At 39.3% G+C, this 27,904-nt stretch overlaps 1 protein-coding gene across 1 annotated transcript in view; it reads left to right on the forward strand.

The window, feature by feature from the left end:
- KCNMB4 (potassium calcium-activated channel subfamily M regulatory beta subunit 4) overlaps nucleotides 1-27,135 on the forward strand; it is a 65,440-nt gene extending 38,305 nt beyond the window's left edge. Inside the window, exon 3 of the mRNA XM_077168131.1 lies at nucleotides 25,654-27,135. Coding sequence (XP_077024246.1) covers nucleotides 25,654-25,822 — 169 coding nt within the window. The 3' untranslated portion in view covers nucleotides 25,823-27,135. The remainder of the gene's footprint in view (nucleotides 1-25,653) is intronic.
- Nucleotides 27,136-27,904: the final 769 nt, after the last annotated feature.

Genomic DNA, 27,904 nt, shown 5'->3' on the forward strand with positions numbered 1-27,904 from the left:
TAAATAAAGTAAAAAGGGAACAGACCCTGAAGACAATGAAATAAGATGGGATAAAAAAATCAAGAAGTAGGGATCTGTGTATGTGTGTGTGTGTGTGTGTGTGTGTGTGAAGGAGGGAACTCCGTAACAGGAAACAAGCCCAGTCATCAGGACTGAGCCCACCGCTGACTGAACCAGGTACTTCTTTAAGCTTCCTTCCCTGGACCAGAAACTGGTCTCAGAATGTGTGTCTGAGCCTGTCGCTGGAGTCGCTTGGGGCTCCCAATGTCCACAGCTGCTCTGACATGCTGGTGACCACCATGGTAAACTTACTTCACTGCTCATTCAGACACAGAGCTGTGTAGACTGCCTCTCCCCAGCAGAGTTGTCTCTTGTAATGTCTCAGTCAAGGACTGTTCCTCCAAAATAGTGAGAACTATTTGAAAAGAAGTAAACCTACCTTATATATCGGTTGTATTTTAGTATCCATAAATTTAAGCCCATAAAACCTTCCTCAGAACTGTTATGCACTCCCTACCCATTTTCTCAATAACCCATTCCCAAGCCGTTGCGGTAGGGATAAAGGTGGGTGGCCTATCATAGCCAGCAGCACTCACGACTTGTTTTTTTAAGTGACTTGGGGAAAACAAGAGTTTGGAGTTTGGCTCTTTTTACCATGACATATGTGAGAGGAAACAAGAGTGCTGGTTGGAGGTGTGAAAATGGCAGCTCCTTGGTGCCGTCTACTCTTAGTACACTTTTTAACTACCGCTAAATATGAGATAAAAATAGGCTTACTGTATAGACGCCCAGATGCTCATGGTAAGATGAACTTTATATTTAAAGTAACCTTTAGATTTCAGTCAAATTCAGGAAATTAGAGAGAATAGTTACCAAGAAGTTTCCATTTTCAAGAAAAGGTTGTAATTTTAAAAATCTTAGACCTGGGATTATTGGAGTCTTCACTTTTCACTGGTTAAGCCTCATATAGACAAGCTTTACTCAGGAGGTGCCATGGGAGGTCAGTCCCACCCAGGCACCCCTTCTTCTACACTTGGTAAGGACTCTGCAGAGGCAGCTTCACACCAAGAGCTTGGTAGAACCTTACTTTGGCCACTTCCATACAATGTCTTCCTCTGTAGCCTTTCAGCTCTTTGCTTCCCTCAACCTTGGAGCTCACTGACTCCTTCCATAGTGTAATTTTCTTTGGTCACACCTACCCTCCCTATACCATTTTTTCCTTAGACTTTCACTGACCTATTTTTTTTTTTTTTTTTTTAACATGGGCAGGCACCGGGAATCGAACCTGGGTCCTCAGGCACGGCAGGCAAGCGGTCTTGCCTGCTGAGCCACCGTGGCCCGCCCTGACCTATTCTTGCTCAGCCAAATTCAGCTTGTACCCACTTACCAAGGATGCCTTGATGTCCCCATTCTTTTGCCAGAAAACTTCCCTGTATCCTCAATCTTTTCATAACATTCCCTTACAACAGTTTTGATTTGGTTTATTTTTTTAAGCCTCCATCTGATTTTTTTTTTCCTTAAACTTTTTATTTTGAAATAATTCCAAACTTGCAGGACAGTTGCAAAAAAAAAACAAAAAAAAACAAAATCCATACATAGCACTCTGACATATCCTTATCTTCCAGATACCCAAATCCACCAATTTTAGCATTTTTGCCACATTTGCTATATCATTCTATCTACCTATCAGTCCATCTGTCTGTCAACTTTCTAAACATTTGAGAGTAGATAGTAAATCATATGCATCGTGTTCCTTGAACACATTATGCTTCCATGTACACATCCTAAGAACAGGATATTCATTTATGTTATCCTGTGGGCTCACAAGAAGACATTAAAAATTTAATCAGAAGGATGTGACAAAATCAGGTTGTGGCACAAGCAACAAAAGAAAAAACAGATAAATTAGACTTAGAAGGATGTGACAAAATCAGGTTGAGGCATAAGCAACAAAAGAAAAAACAGATAAATTAGACTTCTCAAAATTAAAAACTTTCATGTATCCAAGGACATTATCAAGAAAGTGAAAGGGCAACCAACAGAATGAGAGAAAATCTTTGGAAACCATATGTCCTATAAGGGTTTAATATATAGAATATTTGAAGAACTCTTACAGATCAACAACAATATGAGAAACACCCAATCTAAAAATTGGCAAAGGGTTTGAATAGATTCTCCAAAGAAGATAAAAGAGGCCAGTAAGTACATGAAAAGATGTTCAGTGTCACTATCCATTAGGGAAAGGGCACATCAAAAGCACAATGAGATACAGCTTCACACCTACTAGAATGTTATTTTTAGAACAGAAAATAAGTGCTCGTGAGGATAAGGAGCAATAGCAACCCTCATACATTGTTGTTGGCAATATAAAATGGTGCAGCCGCTTTGTAAAAGAGTTTGGTGGTTCCTCAAAAAGATAAACATAGGTTTACCATATCCTGCTTTGCTTCTGGGTAAATACACAAAAGACTTGAAATCAGGGACTTGGACAGGTACACCAATGTTCACAGCAGTGTTATTCACAATAACCCAAAGGTGGAAGCAACCCAAGTGTCCATCAGTGGATGAATGGATAATCAAAATGTGGTACATACATACAATGGAATATTACCCATCTTTAAAAAGAATGAAATTCTGGGCGGGCCGCGGTGGCTCAGCGGGCAAAGTGCTTGCCTGCTATGCCGGAGGACCTCGGTTCGATTCCCGGCCCCAGCCCATGTAACAAAAACGGAGAAACAGAATACAATAAAACAAGAAAATGTTTAAAAATGTTTCCCTTTCTTCCTTCCTTCCTTCCTTCTATCCTTCCTTCCTTCTCTCTGTCTTTCCTTTAAAAAAAAAAAAAAAAAAAAAAAAAGAATGAAATTCTGTACATGCCACAACATGGATGATGCTTGAAGACATGTTGAGTAAAATAAGTCAAACACAAAAGGCCAAATGTTGTATGATTCCACTTTTATGAATTAGCTATATTATGCAACTGCATAGACACAAAATAGATTAGAAGTTAGCAAGGGTGGGTGGGAGGGGGGGACGGGTTATTATTAATGCATAATGGAGTGTAAGGTTTCTGCTTGGCCTGATGGGGGAGTTCTGATAATAGATGGTGGTGTGGGTAGCCCAACACTATGGATGTGATTAAACCCATTGAATGGCTTGGGAGTGGTTGAGATGGGAAAGTTTCCATTATATACATGGTTGCACAATTCAGAAAGAGCAATTAAAGAGACAATGACAAATTAATGCAATATTTGAGCCTGGCCTGAATCTAATAATGGAGGAGAAAAGGCCCAAAAGGACATTGAACATTGGAGTGTAGCCTAAAAGCTTTATATCAATGCTCTTTCAATTTTAGCTTCAGACTTTTGCTGTTTAACCATGTGCCAGTCATGGGGAAATAGAAACAGAATGGCAACAACAGACAAACAAGAAACCAGAAGTAATCCCTGCTTTCAGGGGGCTCTTAGACTGCGGTCACATCCATTAGACATTTCACTGCAAAGTAGATTGAGTGCTGTGAAGGAGAAGCTGGAGGTGCTGCTATGAGAGCTTATAACAGGGTGGATGGTCTTGAAGGCCCACCTGAGTACAGTATAATTAAGTTGAGACCAGAGGATGTTCAAGAGTTAGCTAAGCAAAAAGTAAGGTGAGAAGACATTTCAGAATGATCTCTCACCATGTACAAAGGTTGTAGGATGAGAAAGGGCTTCGTAGGGAGTTTTAGGAATTGAAAGAAGGCCAGAGTGGCAAGAGCAAGAGGGAGGGTGGTGAGTGTTGAGACTGGAGAGATACAAGTGAGGCGTGGGTTAGGCTTGGATTTCTCTTCAATGCAATGAGCAGCCATTAATGGTTTTAAGTAGGAGAGTGGCATGGTCTGGTTTAAATGTTTGAACTTTTCCCTGGCTCCTCCAATCACCTCACGTTACTCTCTTTACTCTATATGCACTGACATCTTTCTGCTTTTGCACCTTCCTTCTCTTCCCTCCTCTAGAGACACCTTCACCTTTTGCATTTATAATAATTGTCATAGCACAGTGGGTCTAGTGTGATCCCTGGAACCAGCCACTTCCTAGCAATGTGTACTTTTACTTATCTCTGCCTTGGTCCCCTCGGTAGAAGAGAACCTCATCTCACTGTGAGGCTATCAATGAGATGTGTGCCTCAACTCTAGTAATGTGTATAAAATGTTTGCCATTATTATTTTTATTAGTATTATTAAGATGCACCATAGGTGTCATTTTGTATAACCTTCTCTCGCCTTTTTTGGCATAAATAATTACTTCCTCTTCTGTGCTCCCATACTTCCATGAGACTCTGACCACACTGATATGAAGAAGGTAGGTGAATAAATTCTTTTTGTTTTCTTAGAATTCCTAAAGGGCAGCAACCATGTGTACCCAGCCATCAGAGTTTACATTTCTCCTCTACCACTTAGGAACTGTACAGCCTTGGGTAAATTGCATAGCTTCTGTGGTTTGGTCTCCTCACCTATAAATGAGGGCAGCAATACTATCTAAAGGGTTTTGTTTTTGTTTTTGCTTTTGTTTTTTGGGAAAAGATCACATCTGCACAATGGTGAGTGCTTAGCAAATGAATGTGGGTTTTTTCCCTTTCTTTACCCTGTAAATTTCCAACAACGAAGTTAGAAAAAACAAATCAGTAGAATAAGTTAGTCTGATTATTCACTGATTGGAGGTTCAGGTGTTGAATGACTAAATAATGAGGATTTTATTAATTAATAAAGCAGTAGAACAAAAAAAAGAAAAGAAAAAATTCTGTTGTTAAAGAAAATAAATATATCGTACTTCTGATACCGAGTAACTGTGTTGCAATTTCTTAGTTCATTCAAAGGGTGTTTATCCTGTTGTATATTTTTTAAATCACATTTATCCTTGGCATTTTGAAAAAGATGAACATAATGACCTGAGCTCAAATGGAGCAGAGTGCTTTGCAGAGCACAGTTTAAAAGCCATTAAAATCGGTGATTAAAAGCAATCAATTAGAAGAGGACTATACACTCAGGGCTTAGTTTTGTCATCTATAAAATTTGATGGTGTGATAGATTACATCACCTCTATAATACCTTTAAGCTTTCAAGTTCTATGTTTATATATGATTCAGATTACTTATATGTTTACCACAGTTAAAGATGATCGATAAAACCCTAATGGTAGAAGATAAAGTTAGCAAAAATCTAAATGGTTACGACTCTGAAGCCATTTAGTGGAGGAACAAACAATCCTCCTACCTCACAATAATTGCATTTCATAATAGTGATACTGACTCATCAAAAAAGGTTAAATTTGGTTCAACATACTCCATGTATTTTTGGAAAGATTTTTGCCCGAAATAGTTTAACATTTCTGTTAGTTTTTATTCAGTGTAAAAGGCTAGGCTTCAATTATTTGGCAAATACACTTTTCCAAAGTTCACCTACTTCCTCCCCATGAAATAAGCAGTGCCATTTTGGGGACCAAAAAAAAAAAAAAAAATCTTCCTGTCACAAAGTAGTTTATCACTCTTCTATCATGGTATTGCCCTTTTCAGTGTCCTAGATCTCATCCTCCAAAAATTGCCTCCATTTCAGTCATTTATTCAACAAGCAGTTATATATCACCTACTGTGTACCAGGCAGCAGTGGTTAAATAAGACATTGCCCTCTGTCCTTAAGGAACTCACTGCCTAGCTTATAAGACGAACATGCAAATAAGTAATCAGAATACAATATGGTGAGTGCCGTGATAATAGAAGAATAGACATCGTACAGGGCATGAACCTGCTTGGATGGGGATAAGAAGTGGAGAGGAAAAAAGCCCTCAAAGAGAAAAATCTGAGTTTTGAATTTTAAATAATGAGTAGCTTTCTGTCCTGGGAAGCTGTGTTGGAAGTGACATCAACTGGGGTAAAAGTTGTACTTTTCCTTGAGCCACTGGTTGTACTGGTTCCTTGAGCCACTGTAAATTTCACCTCTTCAACCTTGTGGCAGAGTTCCAGCCAGTGAAGCAAGGGGCATTCTGGGAAAGCTTTTACTTTCCTGATGTAAGTGCCACTCCTTCCTGTTTCTATCACCTTCGTCCTGGCAGAGGAGTGGATACATGTGGCCTGATGCCAGGAGTGCAAAAGCAGCTGGGAGGCAGTGGAAATGAGATAGGTATCCACACATTAAGAAGAGTAGATCCAAGAGGGAGAAAGCTAATTTCCAGACACCATCCTTGAGTAGTTGTCTTTGCCTTGGCTTGCCTACCTCTGGGTTTCTTATGTGAGACCAAACATGTACATGCTTGGATGCATATATCTGAATGCATTTATATTTAATACAGTGTAATAGCAACCGGACAATTGTAATAATGTGTTTAGATGTTGAATTTAATTATACCATTGGCTTCTAAGTTTTCCCTTTTTTATAGGACATATTAAAACATATTGCAAAAAAAAATCCTCATTTTTACTGACAGATCTTCTCTAAGATATAAACAAGGAAATGTGAATGTAAAGATGGCAACTGAAATTTTGAATAAATTTCATAGGAAATTTTGTTGATCTTTGAATGAGTTACTAAAAACTAAATTGGTAGTTGGTAAAACTTCAATTTTAAACAGAGCTTTTTATTTTTGTTTTCTATTTACTCTGAAAAAATGTTTGCAAGTTATAATGCATTCTAACACAGTCTGTCACTAAAGAATAGACTGTTTCTGTAGTTATTTTTTAAAGGAACATATTGGCTTTCTCTCTAGATGGTATGGTATATTAAGTCCAATAATATAAACTTAAAAAACAAAGCAAAAGATCTGGAATCTTACCCAAATTGAATCTTTCACGTATACATTTGTGTATGCTTTGTATTAAAGTTAATTACATCAGAACGAAAGCTCTCTTTGGGTTCCAAAGTCTTTTTTTTTTTTTTAAGCACTATTTACTGCGGCTTCTCCCGTGTCCTGTGTGAATTCCAATATTCTTTCACAGTCTGACATCCAAATGGCCGTAAAGTACTGATGAAGCAAATAGGAGGATGTGTTTTCTGATGGTTAATCAAGGTGTTTTCATGCTTGCAAATTCATCTTTTAACAGTGTTTTGTCACCATGGCAATAAGGTTAAGAAGTTAATTTTGTCGAATTACTTTTCATTTAAGATATTTTATGCATCTATCAAACAAAACGCTGAGGGAATTTAGGAGGAAAACTACAAGAACTTAGGACAAGTAGGTCATAGAGTGCAGCATCGTCAGATGGTGGAATGCAGGGCAGGGCTGTGTGTCAGGAGACTTCAGTTCTATCCATAGCTCTCTTCGTGACTCTTGGAATGACCTTGGCCTAGTTACTGCCGTGGTTTCACCTCAGTTTCATCTAAGATAGAATGGGGCCCAAACCAGCCTCTGACACCCAGAAGATATTGTATAGTTCAGAGACTCTCAAATCTGGGAGACACCTTTCAGTCATTTGCTCCAACCCAAAGTGAATGAATCCCCACCACAGCATTCTTTGGAAAGGGTTGCCCGCACTCTACTTGAATAGAGCAGTCACTCTACTTGAATCCTGGCGGTAGTAAGGACCACATCCTCTTGAAGAAGCCCATTTCGTTTTCAAATATTTCTGTTTGTCAAAAGTTCATCTTCATTTGAGTTCGTCTCAGTGTGAAGCTAGGCCATATAGCCACATTGTCTGAATTCCACAGGAGAGGAAACAGGTCTTTGAGGACACAACACCATGAGGTGTCGGGAAGCATAGGCTCCCTAGTCCCTGACCCTCCCATTGGCTGTCCCAGAGCCCACAGCGCCGTCACCCGTGTCAGTAGCCTTGCTCCCCGCAGTGTCCTCCTTCCTGTGCCTGAGCTGGCACCAGAGCAGCACATTATTGCCACCAGTGCTCAATCTGGAAACTAAAACTTTAACATGGAATTAACTTTTTTTTAAATTGTATAACACATATAAAATTAGCCGTTTTAACCATTTTAAGCACACAAGTCAGTGCCTTCGCAGCATGTGCAATGTTAGGCAGCCATCATCATCTTCCATCACTAAAACGTTTTCATCATCCAAAACAGAACTTCTGTACCTTTGAAGCATTAACTCCCCATTCGCTCCTCCCCCAGCCCCTGGTGACCGCTAATCTACTTTCCATTTCTATGAATTTGCCTATTCTACATACTTCATATAAGTGGGGTCGTACATTTTGTATCTGGTTTCTTTCACTTAGGATAATTTTTTCAAGGTTTACCCACATTGTAACATGTATCAGAGCTTCCTTACTTTTATGGCTGAATAATATTTCAATGTATCACACCAGACCACATTTTGTTTATCCATTCATCTGCCCTGGACATTTGGATTGTTTCTACCTTTTGACCATTATGAATAATGCTGTTGTAAACATTGGTATACAAGTATCTGTCTGAGTCCCTGCTTTCAATTTGGATTTCGCTTTTATTGGCAGCCACAACACGCTGTTGATTCATACAGAGCTTATGATTAATTAAACTTACTCCCCCACATATCTGTTTTATACATGCCACTCCTAAGGCAAGTTGCCCCTATTCCAACTTGTGAGATTGGGTTTCTGGATGTCAATGCAAAATTTTTTAAATTTTATTTTTATATAGTTACATATTGTGGCTTTTGACTGACTGTTCCAGCCTCATGATTATTTTGAATCTTGATTCTGCCATCCATAATATTTGTTGTTTCTTCCAGCATAATAATGTTCTATAAATATAAATCAAAATGGTTTCAACCCTCTTATCCAAGTCATTGATAAAAATGCTGAAAAGGACTGGAACATGTCCTTACTGTTTCACTGATGATCTTCTTTAGTCAGATTTAATAATACCTTACACCTTTATGTCGTGTCTTCTCTGTACGGGAAACTGTTTAAACACTTTATACATGTTAGCGCGTTGAATCTTCACAACACCCCTACAATGCTCATTTATACCTGAGGGAACTGAAGCGCAAAGAGATTAAGCAATTTGCTTACTATCATATAACTATCGAGTGACAGAGCCAAGGTTCAAACCTCTGCATTCTACCTCCCAAATCCATGCTTTTAACCACCCTACCGTTAACATCAGCTGGGATTCTGGCTGGTATCAGGATAGGATAACACGAGAGGCCTCATTAAATCTAGTCACTGGGATTGTTGCTATAAGATTAAGTGTTCCAGTGGTGACAAAATATCTGAAATGCCAGACCAAAATATATGTGCCTTTGTTTGTGCTGTATCTTCTACTGAGAAATTCTTTGCCTCTGTCCATCAAACTAAACTCTTGCTCTTCTCTCATGTCTACTCAAAAGATATTTCCTTTTCTATTTCCCTAGGCAAACTTAAGTACTCCTCTTTTGTTCCCTCTGCATTTTGGACAAATGTCCATTGCACTTGGAAACATATTTCAGCAATAAACACAAGCATTTAAATACAGGGCACCTCTGGCCTGCCGGCATTGTTCTAGGTAGAAGGGAAAGAAACGTGAGAAGACAGTGTTCTTGCCCCCAGGCTCTACTGCTGACTGATGAGAGCCAAGTAGGGCTCTGGTGTCTGCCGCCTCGTAGGTGTCCTGCAAATGTTGAGTGGCTGAGTGCAAGAGAACTGAATACCACGAATGCCTTTTTAGATGTCCAAATGTGCATCTCAAATTGTTGCTGTGCTTTTGATTAAGAAAGAGCTAATGTTGGCCATCTGCCTGTTTACGAAGGGGAATTGTTCCTGTGTGTATCAGGCAGTTTAGGCTAAGTTGTGCTGTGGTAACAAACAACCTGAACACTCCCAGTAGCTTATAACAAAAGTATATTTCCTCCTTACAGTACACGTCTGTCTTGGGTCTGGTGCAGCTTTGTTCCATGTCATTATCATCACAGGACCCCTATCTGCTAGTCTCATGGAAAGGAAAAGAAAACTGATTTCCTAGGAATTTCCTAGGAATACCCATGCCTATAGTTTTTAGTAATTTTCAAATTCTTTCTCATGTATAGCCCACCAATCTGATGGGTATTTACATGTGTTTTCTTGAATTTTAAATGTCACATGGTACCAGAATAGTTAAGCTATTGGCATATATGGGAGAAAAACTGTAAGATTTACTGAGAGGGTCTTTTTAATTATTCAGGTTTTCAGATGTTATTACCATAACTCACTACTTTAAGTGTTATGCATATTTCTCCCATACACCTTTTGTGTTATTCTCCAAGCATATATTTACAAGCAATTTAACACTTAGGTAAAAAGGCCCCAAATTAAAATTTAGCTAATTTTACTGTGCAGAAGTATTTCAATATCTGTTTAATGCATTTTCACCGAGAGATATAAGTGTTAAGCTGACTACAACAAAACTGAACGTAATTCGTGTACTCTTTACTATATAATTTAGGCATTAGGATGATTCATTCATTGCTCACCTTGAAGCTTGTTTCTATCTTCCCACATGCAGTAGCACAGTATATACACTTTGCTAATTATGGAAAAAAAATAACCATTTGGCACATAATACATTTTAGTAAATGGGTTTTTAACAATTGGGAAACTTCTAGGACACCAATATTACAACCAGAGGTAGCCCCATTTCCTTTGAACTTACATAAACAAAAATACATGCAATTTATTTTTCTCTCACCCGGGATATATTATACATTTCTCAGATCTTTTTTCTAGAACTGGCAAAACAATGGTACAGTACTGATCTAAGAGGTATATGTAAAAGAAAAATTGCGGCAACTGACTAATTTTTCTTCATCAGGGATTTAATTACAAGGAATTGGACTCAAACTAGTCAGACATTAAGGGTGATTTCCTGAGAGCAAACTGCAGAAGGAATTACTTTGGATTGCATTGCATGATCTTTTTCAGAGTTCTGAGAAATACTGAATGGCTTGTCTACCTGGTTGAGCTCATTTGGTGTTGACTTAACTAGGTGCTGGCAGCATTTCCTACATGTGAGATCTGAGACAGAGGCACGAATAGGAGTAGCAGGATTGGAAGGTTCCTAGAGGACTTAACACTCTTAGGCAGGCAGAAGTGCTGGTGAGTTGAAGGAACAGGAACCACTAGTGACAATGGTTATACACTGTGGGGTTGGCTGGGCTAGAGATGGATTTAAAACACTGAACAGGAAGAAAAACAGTATTGATAAAAAGGATAGTGTTTTGGTTTTCCAGCTGCTAAAGTAAATAGCGTGCAATGGGTTAGCTGAACAACAGGCATTTATTGGTTCCATTTCAGAGGCTAGGAGACTTGCTCCCTCCCAGGGTTGGTATCCCCTGGCTAGCCGGCAGTCTTTAGGGTTCCTTGGCATGCCATGGCAATGTACATGGCAGTGTCTTCTCCTTTTTCTTCCAGATTCCGCTGACTTCCAGCTTCTGGCTACTCCCTGTGGTTTCTCTTTCTATGTCCACTTTCCTTTGCTTATAAGGACTTCAGCCATAGTAGATTAAAACCCACCCTTGTTCATCGGGCACCCCTTAACTAAAAACATCTTTAAAGATCTTAGGGGTTCACACCCACAGAATCAGGGGTTGGGACCTGAACATGCCTTTTGTGGGAGACATGATTCAATCCCCAACAAATAATAAATATGATCACTTTCACCTGGAAATTGTCTGAAACTAGTTGGCACAATCTGTAAAAACACAAGCATGTACACGACTGTTTAGGCAAACACATCTTTGTTAGTATACAATTTCCTACAAAAACATGTGGGCTTGAAAAAAATTCACCCAAAATCTAAGATCCGGCTGTTTCTTGTTTCCCCGAATTTGCTTAGCCACGATTGTATTACACTGGATTTTCACTCCCTTCCTTGAAGGCTTTTCCTATTCCGCTAACGCTCACTGAGCCCTCACTTCAAGCTTAGCACCTGGTGGGTGCTGCAACCACTGGAAACAATCTAGGCTCTTGTGAAGACAAGCAAACCCACCCACCCAGACCGCTGTTCCGACCGAGCCCACCGTTCTTTGTGGGGCATTTGTGTTTGAGCTGAGGGTGGAGGTGGTGAGCCTGGCTGCTCTGCCCCCTTTGCAGTTTTACTACGTAAGGAGCCCCTGCCATTTTTAGTGTATATAAAAAATCATGGGAAAATGTTTCGCAACCTCCTTTTAAATGTCGTATTTTTACTGTACACAATGTACCCAGCCACAAAACTGGGGAATGTTTCCGAAGGTAAGAGGAAACATTGACATTTGGGGGGATTCCTTACCCACCTTGTTTCTTAGAGGACCAAATTCGGAAGCTTTTGCCAGCCTTATAAACACCCAGTGGAATCCCTGCTAATATGCATATTTTGGGTGCATCAGCATGTTTGTCATTTTCTCCCTGGAAATGGTTTCTCACACCCACGTTGCAAGTGTGTGATCCATGATTATATCTCCTGTTAGTTTTCGGTGTCCCTTGCTTAGAGCGAGGGCTGAGAACATGATTCAACTTGAGGAAATGACATAAAATGTGGTTCTTAAAGTGATCTTTCGTAAGAGTTCTTTTATATGTGTGCAGTTACTGTCCTTGGTGCAACCTATAACTTCCTTCACCTGAAACTATAAAGCGGATTCAAACAGGAGGATCACAGAACCATAGTTTTGGGTGGGGGTGGGGGTGGGGGGTTAGGAGGGGCTTAACTCATGGGCCCTTGGCTCTCATCTTATTTAACTTCAAAGAGGACCTCTTCCTTATTTTTGAAGCCATTGAGGAAAAAGTACATCATAACTTTGCTCAGTGATTGGTCCTTTCAGTGTGTGCAGCCTTTTCCATATCGAGTACCTCACTCTTCACTTTGGTCTTTGGCTCCGCAAAGCAATTAAGGGGCCGCATAAATTCATTGGACAAGATTTTTTCTACAGCATTCAACAACTTGGTGGGATGGAGTTCCATTGCTTTGTCTCCACCAGGGAAGAGAGTATTGAAATATCTTATTTGAATTAGTACTGTTGGTTTGGGTTTTATTTAGCCCATGGCTTGTTTGGAGAGCCCCTTTGTCATAATGTATCTCTGTATTCACAGACATGTTCGATCACAAATATCATCTGTTTAGGTTTTGAGTACTAATGCTCTAAAGAATTGAAAACAGAAGGACATTTTGAGCATTTACACCGTAAATCAACATTTCCGTTTTCTGGACATGTTTCCTCGAGGTATAGGCATTGCTGAGACGGAAGTGGGTTCTGGGAGACTTCCTGTAGGAACGTAACAGCCCTTTCTTAAACTTCTTCATTTCTGGCTACAATGTGATTTAATAATACTGTAACAATCTTCAAATATGAAAAAAGTTATATAGAAGAATGTTGGTTATTAAGTAATAGAATGGGTTAGGTAAAGAAGTTGTAAAATTGTGTTTCTATTAACTGGATATGAAAGGATCAGAAATCAACAGTACTAAAGAGGTATGAAGGGAGCAGCCAACAGTGGCTCAGTGGCAGAGTTCTCGCGTGCCATGCTGGAGACCCGGGTTCAGTTCCCAGTACCTACACATGTTAAAAAAAAGAAGAAGAGAAGTATGAAGGATGATTGAATTATGCACTTATGGCCTCTGAATTTCTTGTGCATAAATTATACCTCAACTTAAAATTCGAAAATTAAATATATATATATTTGAGGGCTAGCTAGTGGAGAAAAAGTACAGGAAGGTGAAACATATGATGTGGCATAAGATGCCTAATCAAATGTGGTTAAGATTAATATGGACTTAAAAATGTACCACCAGAAATATGAGTAAAGAAGAAAGCAAAATCTCTGGACTCATGTGTGATGAAGAATAAAGTTGAAAAGGAAATAGCAGAGGTATATGGGAAACAGAGCGGCAACTTCTTAGGAAGGTTTAGAATGGAGGATTGTACTAAAAAATGTGTGAAATTCCATTAGTGATGCGCTAACGTGTGGAAGCGGTGGAACTAAGCTCTAACTAGGTAGGGGCACAAAGTAGGAGAAGAGTGTGGATGAAGGAAAGAGACATCTTTCTGTAATGCATGTTGTGTGTGTGTAATGTGTGTTGTGCACATGTGTTTTGTATGTAAATGCCTTTGTCATATAAAGGCAAACTTTGAGAAAAGGGATTTTTTTTTTAATAAGGATAGGATAATGGAGTATCTGTTGAAGATTTAATTCTGAAAAATGAATCAGGAAAAGGGATAGAAAACTTGTGGAAGCAATTATAATAAAGGGAAAAAAGATCATGATAATGTGGTTGTCTGAAAAATAGCACCACCTAAGATGTCCACATCCTAATACTTGGGACCCGTGAATACGTGACCTTTTGCAGATGTAATTAAGCAAATACTCTTAAGTGAGGAGATTATACAATGCCTATCCTAGCCAGGTGGGTCCAGTGTAATCACAGGGTCCTTATAAAAGGGAGGCAGGCCATCAGACAGAATAGTAGGAGGGAGATGTGATGATGGAAACAAGAGGCTGGAATGAGGCAAGGAAGGGGCTGTAAGCTAAGGAGTGCAGGCAGCATCTAGAAGCTGGAAAAGACAAGAAAACAGACTCTCCTGTAGGTACCTGCCCTGCTGACACCTTGGCTTGGGCCCAGCGAAACCAATTTCAGACCTCTCTAATCTCCAAAACTGTAGGAGAATAAATCTGTTTTTTAAGCCACTAAGTTTGTGGTAATTTGTAATAGCAGTATAAGGAAGCTAATAAAAGTTATTTGTAGATAGTTCTAAGTGGAATTGACTTTTACAGTGAAAGTCTGTGAGCTTTTCTCCACTTTGAGCTTTGAAAATGCCACAGATTTTAAAGATCGTTGTCCTGTGTTGTTATATCCTGTGGCTCAACAATTTATTCTCCAAGGTTGGGAAACTTGTATTTGGACTAGATTTGAGATAATCTATCCTGTGTTGTTTTTTTTTTAGAAAAAACACTTTCCACATAAACATCATCGTATGACCTTCTAAAAAGGACTTTATTTCCCATTTGCAAATGGGGAAACTAAGGCTCAGTGAGATTAAGTAACCTGCCCAAGGTCACACAGCCAAGAAGTGAGGAGTCAGAATTCCCACCCCTCTTTGATGAAAATCCAAAGCCAGTATTCTTTCTGGGGCCTCACAGTTTCGTACTAGACCTAGGAATTTGCATTTGGGGGTCCCATCGTATTAAGAAAGCATCCATGATGAGAAAAAAATTTCATAGGGCAATATTTTTTCCCTCTAATGAACAAAGGAAAGGTGGAATATAATTCCTGTTTGGGAATTGGGGATACCCTTGCCTGTAGCTAGAAAGGACCTCCAAGAAGTGGTATCTCTAATTGTTTTGTCTTTCCTGGGTTTCAGTTTTCCTGGTCTGGGCCACATCTCCCACCTGAATCTATGAAAAAGATGGAAAAAAAAAAGAGCTCTAAGCTCTTTCTGTTAATACTCTATTCCTTGACCTAGGTGGACAGCCTGCCTCTTTTTGTTCCGACTTTTCCTTTAAAAACAGGTTTAACGTCCCCTTCGATTGTCTGCAGCATTTTTCATCAGCCTCATCCATCCTGTGCTTTGCCTTCCTGACAGTGTTCTTAGAGATTCATGTCATTATTTTTCATCCTTGGTCCTGTGCCCTCCCCTTCCAGGGCTTGTGTTTAGTCTTTTAAGGCCTCACCTCTTTAAAGAACTCCCTGTTCTTTGCAGCCATTGTTCAGGTGATTCTTGGAAGGGTCATATTATAAAGAGAAAATTCACGTAGAACTTTTGACCAGAGTATGGGCTTATACTCAAAGACTGCGGAATAATGGACTTCGGTTATTTACCATATGAAGAATGTTTTAAAATAAGTACATACTTGTGACCACTTCAATAACGTTCTCTCCACAGGAATTAGCAGAATAACTGAGGAACTCAAAATAAGATGTGCAAGTAGTGTTTTGAGGATTGGACAAATGTCTGCTACAGTGAAGAGAAGATTTTAGGTTCCTAATAAAAGAGAATATCCTAAAGTATGCCCTTAATTTAATTGAAAATTGTTTTAGGAAATGGTCTTTTTTGGGGGGGGGGGGTGCATGGTCCGGGAATTGAACCCGGGTCTCCCGCATGGAAGGCGAGCCTTCACCACTGAACCACCCGAGGAAATAGTCTTTTAAAAACTGTAAGAATATTTTAATAACTGCATGGATGAGAAACTCAGTGGTGTGAAATAAGGCAGGAAACTACAATGACCATGTAATTTTTTATTTAGAAAAAATGACGTGGACAAAATCTGGACATTATGAAGGAAAAGTGGAAAGGAGTATTTCAGTAGTTATCAGTAACTTTCACGGGAGCTGTGTTTAAACTTCTGAATCAGGAGCAGTCAAAGAAAATCTGGAGCTCAGACCAAATGGATTAAAAGAAAAAAGTTCATAGCTCTCTGTAAGGTCAGAGAGGGAAGTAGCATTCAGAGTGAGAAAGCTTTAGCTGTGCTGGAACAGAAAATACCCAATAGGCGGTTACACAGATTTAGCAAGCAAACCCCAGCCCATGGACCAGAGCCCCAGGGTTCTTCAGAGCCTTATGCTGCTGTGAGACAGAAGCCTGGGGATCACCGTGATGAAAGACAGGGAGACAAGATCCCCCTTGGTGACTTACCTCCACCCTTAAATGATGATGGAGGATGTGCTGGTCTGAAAGGGTGTATGTCCCCTAGAAAAGCCATGTTTTAATCCTAATCCCATTTTGTAAAGGCAGCCACTTCTTCTAATCCCTATCAGCATTGTATGCTTGAAACTGTAATTAGATCATCTCCCTGGAGATGTGATTTAATCAGGAGCAGTTGTTAAACTGGATTAGGTAGAGGCGTGTCTCCACCCATTTGGGTGGGTCTTGATTAGTTTCTGAAGTCCTATAAAAGAGGAAACATTTTAGAGCATGAGAGAGATTCAGAGAGAGCAGAGCAAATGACATAGCCACAAGAAGCAGAGCCCACCAGTCAGTGACTTTTGGATATGAAGAAGGAAAATACCTCCCGGGGAGCTTCGTGAAACAGGAAGCCAGGAGAAGAAGCTAGGAGATGACACTGTGTTTGCCATGTGCCTTTCCAGATGAGAGAGAAACCCTGACTGTGTTCACCACATGCCGTCTCACTTGAGAGAGAAACCCTGAACTTCATTGGCCTTGTTGAACCAAGGTATCTTTCCCTGGATGGATGCCTTTGATTGGACATTTCTATAGACTTGTTTTAATTGGGACATTTTCTCGGCCTTAGAACTGTAAACTAGCAGCTCATTAAATTCCTCTTGTTAAAAGCCATTCCGTTTCTGGTATATTGTGTTCCAACAGCTAGCAAATTAGAACAGTGGAAGACCCAAGAAAAGGATGGAATAAAGGTGGCACAGATGGAGTTTGGAAAATCTCACTGGGGTGATTATGCTATATAGACCTTTTCTTCTTGCTCCTCTCCAACCTGGAGAGGGCTCAGGGGAAAAGTATTTTTGCTTTTGGGTTGGTGGGGGGGTGGTGGTTATCATTTTTAAATGTGCACATTTCTGTAAAGAGATCATCCACTTTTTCTCAATGGCATCTAGGTTTCATGTCTTACTTAGAAAGAAAGCTGCCAAATTTAACAAATTCAAATAAAGGACACAGTTCATTCTTTTTTTTTTTACATGGGCAGGCACCGGGAATCGAACCCGGGTCCTCTGGCATGGCAGGCAAGCGTCCTTGCCTGCTGAGCCACCGTGGCCCACCCTAGTTCATTCTTAATGTTCATTCTTAACACAGTTCATACTTAATTCTAAACAATTTTTTAGTGTCTGTCCCAAGTAATATCTGGTCCATGTGCTTATGCTAACAACCCTTGGTAGGAAGACTATTTTTCCTCCTTACTCCAGGGTTAGTTTTTTAAATTTCGGTGTTCTTCTAGAGCATTCGTGGTTTGTTTCATACAGTTACATTTCTGATCCATTTGGATTTTGGGGGGTTGGTAGGGGTGGGTAGGGAAGAGAATGAAGAATAAAATTGGGAGCCAGCATTTTTTTCTCCAAACGACCAGTGTTCTTGACACAATTTAAGACTAGCTGGTATGGGTTTTTCCTGAGCAGTTCACAGAAGTAGGTGGAAGAGGAAAGGGTTTTAATGTAAATTTAATGCAGTTCCAAGGATCTGATCTTAGAGACTATTCATCTGGTTTCAAAATTATCTTTCCTTTTTTTTTTTTTTCAGTGGAGGAGCAACAAAGTATTTATAATTAATAAAACCTCTTTTCTGCCAAGCTGATTCTGGGATAATATGGTTTTATTGATGTGTTTCCCTTCAAGGCTGAAAGCCGTAAGTGTCCTCCTGGGTTGTGTGTCTTCATGATTACCACCCCCCACCCCCATCCCTCATTTTCCCCTGAGAGCTCAGGAGACATTTTCTCTGGCCAGTATTATCCTATTAGTTCCCTGTTATTGGGGTTCTCCGAATCAGATGGGAGAAAGCAGATGAATGTGTAAAAAGTATTGCCATGCAGTATGAATAAAACCTTTAAAAAGTATGTCACTCTGGGGGCACAGAGCTGCATAGTTTCCTTGGGACTCTACTTGGAAGATCTGGATTGAGACAATTACTTATCTGGGCTGCATCTGTAGGGGCAATAATCTTAATCAATAAGAAAATGTTTGCCAAGCTCAACTTCCCAAGTAACTTACTGCTATTACACAATACTTAGTGGGATAAATTTGGGGGTGATGTCTCTTCATGTTCTCTGCTTTATCTGAGATGGCTGTTAAAATTGAAGGTAATCATTTGCTTACTAAACCTATTTTGCTTAACATTCTTGCCTCCAAACCTACCTGTGTGCAGTTGGAATTCTGACTACAAGGGGCAAAGGAGGCTGAGAAGGAAATGGAACATCTGTACCGAAAGGAATTTTAATTTGCTCAAATGAACTTCTGGTGTCCCCATTCTAACAGATTTGGGTTAAAGATATTTGGAACATCTATTTTGCTGCCAAAATTTTAAAATTATTTTCTGAGTCATGAGCCTCAAACTTTTTATGATAACCATTATGGCCCCTGCCTTTTATTGAGTACCTTCTGTTAGGCAGCCAGAAGGCTGAGTACTTTGCATGCATCATTTTATTTACTCCACAGGACAAGCCCTTCGGGTAGATATCATTATCATTCCCACTTTACAGATGGGGAAAATAAGACTTAGAGTGATTAATATTTTTTTTCTCAAAATCATGTAACTAGTACGTTGTGAAGCTTATATTCAACCCCGAGTTTCTCTAACTAAAGTTCATGATCTGAAATACTATCTTGTGCTTACAAGGATATTAACTCTAATTTTTCAGGTCTTTTCATTGGGTGAACTTAAAGTATAATCTCTCCTATTTATAATCAATTCAATCCTTTATCACCCCAAAACAATACATCAGTCAGTTTGCTGCATATCCTGCAAAAGCTGAATCCGTATTTTTCTCTCCAGAAACTGCAGGTTTGGGGCTCAGTTTGATTTTCTCCATGGCGATCAGGCAAGCTTGACGAGCAACTTCTCTATAATTAAACATTACTGCTTTAGAGTTCACCTAAATAGAGAAAACAGTTAAGGAAACTGTAAGAATGTTTGTAACACTGATAGCGCTATAATCAGCTTTTCACCCATAAGTAGGAACCATCTGTGGAGCAAGTTTAAAATCTTGATATGAAGCTTCTAGAGCTTTTCAATCCCTCATCAGAGCACCATTATTAGAGCTGAGGGGGCAAAAATGGGCTTATGATAGATCAAATCATAAAAATATTGTAGACTTTCTGCGTTCTCGACCCCACATTGCTAATGTAATTTGTAACGTAACTTGACGTGGTTTTTCAATTAGCTGTTCACGTGCCTTCCTGTGGTCACATAGGAAGTCATGTATATTTTTCTCTGTTCTTGGCAAAATCTTATTTATCATTGCTTCAAACAGCAACTCAACACAATGGCTAATTACTGTCAGCAAGGATGGCTTCATTGCTTTTTCAGATTCATTGCTTCTACCAGCCAATCCTCAACTTCCTTTGACAGAAAAACATCTTTAATCAATAGATCAAATCAAATATTTTCATGGTATTTTAATTCAGTCTCTTTCTGGAAAGTCCAAAGCATGGAGCTTTGCCAAAAATTAATTATCAATTTGATAATATTCGCTCATGGTTTTCTATAAAATTTCTGTGAAAGTCTTTTTATGGACAGTGCTTCCATCTCTGGCATTTCAACTGGATATTTGTTTATACATTTGATTCAGACTAATACAGAAAACTATATGAGGCTGCCTGAAACTCAACTACAGATTAACAAAAATGCCTGGGAAAGAATACATGCTACATTCTTTGGTTTTCATTATAAAATATCATTTTGTCATCTTCATGTCAGGAATCTAACCTGACAGAAGATTGTCCTTTCAGCCAGCATCACACAGTGCATGCACTGCAGGCTCCTCGGTGATTTTAGTTGTGAACGATTTGCTTTTCAGCTATTGTCAAAATGATGCTGAAACATTTGATATTTAAAAGGCATTAAGTCTATTGTTCCCAGATGTAAGTAATTATCAGCATTGCCTGGAAAGCTGTTTAAAACCTGAGTCCCCTTCTATAGATCTGGGACCTTGAAATCAGTCTTGTAAAAACTTCTCAAATGGCTGATCATTAGCCAGCTTTGTAAAAGACCTTTTAGATGTGTCGTACCAATTGGCTTATGTAAAAATGCATGCAAAATGATAGATAGATTGGACTTCATCAAAATTAGCAACTTTTATGCATCAAAAGGCAATATCAAGAAAGTGAAAAGACAACCTACGGAATGGGAGAAAGTATTTGGAAATAATTTATCTGGTAATGATTTAATATCCAAAATATATAGAGAGAGAACTCCTATGACTCAACAACAAAAAGACAACCCAATTTAAAAATGAGCAAAGGACTTAAATAGATATGTCTCCAAAGAAGATATACAAATGGCCGATAAACACATCAAAAGATGCTCAGTCATTAGCCATCAAGGAAATGCAAATCAAAACCACAATGAGATATACCACTTCACACCCACTAGGATTGCTATTATCTCCAAATAAATAAATAACAAGTGTTGGTGAAGATGTAGGAAAAGTGGAACTCTCATACATTGCATATGTGCTGCAGCTGTAGAAAACTGTTCAGCCATTTCTCGAAAAGTTAAACATAGAATTACCATATGACCTGGCATTTCCACTCCTGGGCACATACCCAGAAGAATTCAGGTATTGTACACTAATGTTCATAACTGCATTATTCACCAGGGTCAGAGGTGGAAACAACCCAGGTGTTTGTCAAACAATGAATGGATAAACGAAATGTGGTATGTACTTGCAATGAATTATTTATTCAGCCATAAATGAGGCTCTGAGTCATGCTACAACATGAATGAACCAATTTGTAGAGAAAGAATATGGTTTAGAGGTTACTAGGAGATGGGGAGACGGAGGAGTTACTAATGGGTACAGAGTTTCTGTTTTGGGTGATGAAAAAGTTCTGGTAATGGATGATGTTGATGTTAGCACAAAATTGTAAATGTAACCAATGCTACTGAATTGAACACTTAAAAAAGGCTAAAATGGCAAATTTTATGTTATATCTATATATACGTTACCACCATAAAAATACTTTTAAAAAATAGATGAATAATTTCTCTTAGAGTTTAGACCTAGTAAAAAGTTTGTTCTAATGAATTGGCATGCTTCCTTTTCTGACATAATGGCAGCTATGGAACTCATCCCAGCTCTTTTTTTCCCTTGGGTGCCAGGATGCTCAGATATAAGTTCCACTTATGCTTAAGTCAGTAACTTGTCCTAACCATTAGCCTTCTATTTTTTCCTTCCTACCCTAATGTCTTAGTTTCCTGACTGCTAAAACAAACACCATATAGTAGGTTGCCTTATTGGGAATTCACCGGCTCGTGGCTTTGAGGCTAGCTGAAGTCCAAACTTGAGGTATCAGCAAGGTGACACTTTCCTCCTGAAGGCTGTGGGGTTCTGGGAGTGGCTGTTGTTCACCCTTGGTCCTTGGCAGGTATCATTTTGCGGTAGAAGATTCAATATCAACAGTAGCAACTAGAGAAGGAATACTAAGGAGAATCCAACTGAAACATTTTGTGGAATGAGTTGCTCTACGGGGTGTCATGAGAGCACAGAATCAGGCACAACAGAAACTTTCAGCAAATGATTGCTCTATTCCTTATACAAAAGAAAGGGCCCGAAAGAGCAGGGGAGCAGCTTTTTTTGTGGCCAGCAGAGCCAACATCTTGGGTCAGGGCCCATGGATAGCAGATCCACATGTGCTACGTCATGTCTGAGAGGATAGACAAGTCTGTGCTGCCAGAGTCCGGGGTTTTTACACAACCCAGGGGAAGGGGGCCCTGCCACGGAGCAAAAATCAAAGGTGTATCAAGCAACCTTTGCAGAATTCTACCCTGGCAAGCAGCTGAGGCTGCTAGGTCCTGGTTAGGGGTTTAAGGTAAGGTCAGGCCATTTCATTAGACTCAAAGTCTCCTTCTGGGATGTAAGAGGAAACATACTGAAACGTCTGCATGCAATAGAAAAGGAGTGGGGTGGGTGAGGGCTGGGAGATGGCTGCTAGGCATGTGTGCCTGACTTCCCTAGCACAGTGTACTTGAAATTCAAGTTGCAAAATTTATGAAAATTAAATGCAAATGTATTAAAATAGTGTAAAATCCAAGTCTCCACATGGAAAGGCTGTTTTTTTTTTTTTTGGTCTTTATTTTCAAGTTTATTGTGGTGTGGTAACACAGATATAAAATTAAAATTTCCATTTCTACCATTTTTGAGTGCACATTTCAGTGGCATAGTTACGTTTACAATGCTGTACCACCATCATCCATTACCAAAACTTTTCATCACCCCAAACATGAACTCTGTACCTTCTCCTTTTTGATGAAGATTCGAGAACTCATGTACCAAGAGAGTCTAGAGGAGCAGAACAGTTCTTCCCAGAAAGGAAGATCATCCTGAGACAACTTTGACCTCCCCTTGCACACTTAGGCAACAACAGCTTAAGACTGGTAATTGAGAAAAGAAACATGGGAGTGCTGGGTATTAGCATTTCAAAAACTGTAAACTTTGGCCATGAATGTCCTGTGCCCTGGCTATTCTGGGGCCTTGGCCTGGGCTTTTTTAGATTCAAGGCACAAGTCGCTTGCAAATGTGTGCGGCTAATCATTGTAGTTGGTTGCACCAGGGCCGTCTTCCCATTGTTGTCAATAGCAGGCAGTTTCTTGGCAACAGCGATGTGTGGAATAACGAGCAATGACAAAGTCATGGCCCTTAAGGAACTTATAAAAAGATAAATAGAGGGCAGGCCATGATGGCTCAGCAGGCAAGAATGCTCGCCTGCCATGCCAGAGGACCCGGGTTCAATTCCCGGTGCCTGCCCATGTTTAAAAAAAAAAAAAGATACGTAGATTAATACGTACCTAAATGCGAATGGCAGCACAGGTCTTGAAGACTGTGTGTTGCTATAGGACCTCAGAAAAAAAGAGTACTCTCTGTAAGCTGGAATGATTTTTGCTTAATCATTACAGGGTCTCTGCACTCATTTAATACAAATTTTAATTGGAATAATATGAAATTAGATGTCAATTAAAAATCCTACTCCGTAATGATATCAATGCAATAACAACAAAAGAAGGGCAACGATTATGTCATTTTAGAGCCAGCCTGCAGAAACTGTTTCTGTTATTGCCACATGATGGCTCTGCTATAGTTAGAGGAGGAGTAACCAACATTTTCTGTCATTCTGCCAGGAATATAGGTCCCAAATGACGAGAACGGTTACTAATGAGAGCTCTCCTCAGGAAAGCGCTTTTCTGTTAAATGCACTGCCCTGCACTGCCCTTGCTCTCTAAAGCTTTTGCTGGCCTTGAGGGCAATTGGACTAATTATTCTGTGTTATTTTATTCCTTTTCTGAAGGCAGCACTGCTGCTTTGATATAACAGAACAAACCTTCCCCGGGAAGGAAATGGAAATGTCTTGCAACAGAGCATCCTTTAGGCTAAAAGTTAAATTCCCAGGATCTTTCTCTAATGGCCAAAGAGAAGAGGACCATGTCTTGTGGAGTGAATCTCATCTTCACTTCCTATGAATGAGGCCAGTGCTGGAATTAAAAAATAGAGCCCCACATTTGTAATATAGAGCTGTGTCAGAGGCTGCATGATTTATCAAGAAAGTGGCCAGGTTTTTCTTTTAAAATGGTGAACCAACCCAGAAGCATGGAAGAATGCATTAGATTTCAACCATTCACTTGTCTATTAAAATCCTCTAGCTGGCACACTGAAGCTGAGTTGACCTGAGGGCTACACCATCCATCATTCTGACTAAATTCAAGCAATGTGTTTAGCTGACCTTCTCTGAATTGAGACAATTTAAACCCCACCTAAGTGCTGAGATCTAGTTTGGGATTTGTTCGCACATGCTCTCATTAATTTTTAGACTGATGGAACTCAAGTTAAAGGACATTAAAGGATAAATGAGAAGTGGAATATGTTAAGCAACTTAGATTGAGGAAAATAATAGCATAAGAGATACTTTTGACATTCTGGAGCATGTAAATTACGTTATAAATAACATACACATTTGCACCAATCACTTCATTCAAGGGCTCAAGACTTGTAAGGGGTTTGAAGCACAGAGTATGATATTTATAGTTAGAGCGAGGGCTTCACGTGGAAGTGAAAGATATTATTTATTCCCTTTGGGCTGGAATGCAAGTTTGCCCCCCGGTTATAAAGAGCTTTCAGTATCATGCCAAAGCTGTTGGACTATCTTTTCTGCACAATAGGAAGCAAGTCAAATGTGTTGTTTAAGGGAGTTACTAGATAAAAGTGGCACTTTAGGGCAATTATATTCATTATGATTAAAAATGGGATAAAAGAGGCAAGGAAACTCCTATTGCAATATTCTAGAATAAGAAGGTAAGAGATGCTAAGATGGGAGCATCAAGAATAGAAAACAGACAGTGAAACTGAGAAAGAAGAGAGAGAAATTGAGGAAAGCCCTAGAGTTTAGAAGTTTTAGTCTTCCAGAACATGGAGGTGTTCGTCCGAAATTAAAATAGTCAGAGGATCAGATGTCCTCTCCTTTGATAGATTGGGTTTTAAATGACAGCAAGACATGAAATTCAAAACATCAAAAAGCCAGAAACTCAGGGCTGAAGTGTGAAGAGTGAGTTTAAGGCTGCAGATAAGAGCAAAGGAGATTGACTCTGGTAATGGGAAAGGTTGCTTTGATTTTTATTTAGGTTTTTTATTCTCATCCCTTCTCTGGTGGAGATTAGGTTTTATATGCCACAGGGATGCAGGGATGCTAATGTGGAAGTTGAGGAAGCCTCAGTCATAGCTGCTAAGCTTTGCCCCCAACCAGAGTTCAACTACATTGTCCTAGAGATAAAACACATAGAGGATGTTGATTCCAATGAAGTTATAGCAAAAAAAGATCACATAAAGCCAAGAAATGGCAAATTGGTACTAAGTTAGAAAAGATGAGAAACATGAGACCTGAATAATGCATATATTTAAAAAAGATACCTCCTTGATGATCAGGAATTGACTCTGTTTATAAATACAGGAGAAGCTTATATATAGCCTTAAGTTGATAACTTTCGAGCAATTTTCTAGATTTTGCCTTGATTACTCTTCAGCCAGTTGAGCCTGCATGGCTGGCAAACTGTTGACCACTCTTTTCTTTCTTTTTTTTTTTGCTTCTTCTCTACTGTCTTGCAGACCAGACGACGTGCTTCTGCATCGCACTCACGATGAGATTGTCCTCCTGCATTGCTTCCTTTGGCCCCTGGTAATATTTGTGGTGGGCGTGCTCATCGTCCTCCTGACCATCTGCGCCAAGAGCCTGGCAGTCAAGGCAGAAGCCATGAAGAAGCGCAAGTTCTCTTAAAGGGGAGTGGGCGGATGGAAAGCAAAGCACAGAAGCTGCGCTTCTCAGCACACGCCCACCTGCAGAGCCCGTGCTTCTGGGGCAGGAGATGGAAGGGGCCGCAAGAGGTCTTCGAGAGGCCCCTCCCTGAGTGGCAGCACAAACAGGCACAACTGGAAGACTTGGAACCTTACAGATTGTATTCCATGTGTCACAGTAATAGCTACAGGGTCAGGCTCTTAGCTGTATGGAGTAACTATTTCAGAAAATCCTATAGGAAGTTAATTTGATTTGGAAAGTAACTGTATTATTTGTACAGTGTAGTATACAAACCATTATGATTCATGCTACTTAAAAATATTAAAATAGAATGGTCTGTGTTCTTTTTTATTTTCTTTTACTTTTTTTTTTTATGCTTAGAACGCTAAGGTTAAAAAAAAAAGGGGTCTTCCAGGTTTCATGTGATTCTGCTAAAAAAAAAAGTCAAACTTTTACCTGGAGGTGAGAATCTCTGCGCAAGTCTTGACCTCACTGTACAATCTTTGGTTTCCAGCACTAAAGGGTACCTTTTGACTCCTGTACGATAAAGGAATATGCACTCTTAAGTCAGGATCCTGTCACTTCTGTGACTTTTAAATACCTTCAGACCCTCAGATGGGGAAAACATATTCTCCCACACTTGCCGTTGCCTCTCTATTATTTTTCATCAGTTTACTTCTTAACAGGGGAGATGATTTTGACTAAGGACTGTCCTGGTTCTCAGAGCTCTGGACTCCTTTTCTTACTCTTCTTGTTACAGTTAATGGAGTAGGTTAACTGTGCAATGGATGTTCATGATGTGAAGGGCACTTCAAAGTAGTTAAATGCTATTTTCATTTGTTTTATTTTATGTTTTTAGGTCAGAAGAAATATTCAAAATCAATTTTAGCATTCTGTTTTTATTTTCTTTCTCCTTGCTTTGATGTTATCAGTATTAAAACAGGAAGGATTGCTGCAATTGCTCAGTTTGCTTGGACTTTCCTGGAGATGCAGCCGAGCTCCCAACCATGGCTGATGAAGTTTTTTCTGTGCCTTTATCAAAAAGTTCATTAATGAAACCAAACTTCCGTTCATAACCTTGAATTCCAAATATCAATCACAGGTCTCAATGACTGTCAAACCTATTCTTTTGAGTTATCATGTAGGATCAAACTTTTGTTTAGATGAGATATAAAATTTTTAGTGGAGGAGTAACTGATAACATAATTTTTTTTTGCTTCTGATATTCTTTAGACATGCTTTTGTTAGAATAAAGTTATGCCACAGGGTTTTTATAAAGATACATTGTGATTGAATGATGGCTTCTTAACTTCTAGTCCACTTACCAATGTTTTATCTTTTTTTTTTCAAGTATCATAAACATACCAATGTTTTCTTAAATTTAAAACATGAGTAATTGAGAGAGTTTTAGTCTTCTTTACAAGGGTGCTGGATAAGCACACTCTTCATTTTTCTGATTCAAGTGCTGCACACTTCACTGTGAAAAAGGCCTTGAACACACTATTTATGACATCCTTTGAGGCAGCTACAGTGCCTTCACTTCAATTTTCCTGTAGCGGCTTCCCTGTTGTCTTAGCAACTCAGTAGCAACTCAGTGAACCATTTTAAAGCACATAGAAACATGAATCTGAAAATCAGAGAAAATTGTCATCTTTGTATTACCCATCATTGAGGGAGACAAAGTCTACTTTATCTTTTGGAAGGATATGATTAATTGATTACAGAGAGTAGATGAAACATAATGGCGTATGGATATACCTATGTGCTGGGAAAAAAAAGGAGTTGATATATATTGATTTGTGTTTGTATTTAGTAGTTTGATACTCACACATTTATATTAACTGGGTCTTTCCATTTAAGCACAAAGAGCAAACACAACTATATTCTGTAGGTTGATTCTTAGAAAAGAGGAGAAGCACCCTGAACTCATGTGATTACATGTAGTATTAGGGTCTTATTTGCTTGCATCAGTTAAATTTGAGGCTCCTTATTCATACTTATTAAAGGTAAAACCCAAAGAAACCTATTTTAGGTCATAATTGCTAAAGAAGCTGAAGTTTTTCA

Source organism: Tamandua tetradactyla, chromosome 7 (genome assembly GCF_023851605.1).
Source record: "Tamandua tetradactyla isolate mTamTet1 chromosome 7, mTamTet1.pri, whole genome shotgun sequence".
Taxonomy (NCBI): Eukaryota; Metazoa; Chordata; class Mammalia; order Pilosa; family Myrmecophagidae; genus Tamandua; species Tamandua tetradactyla.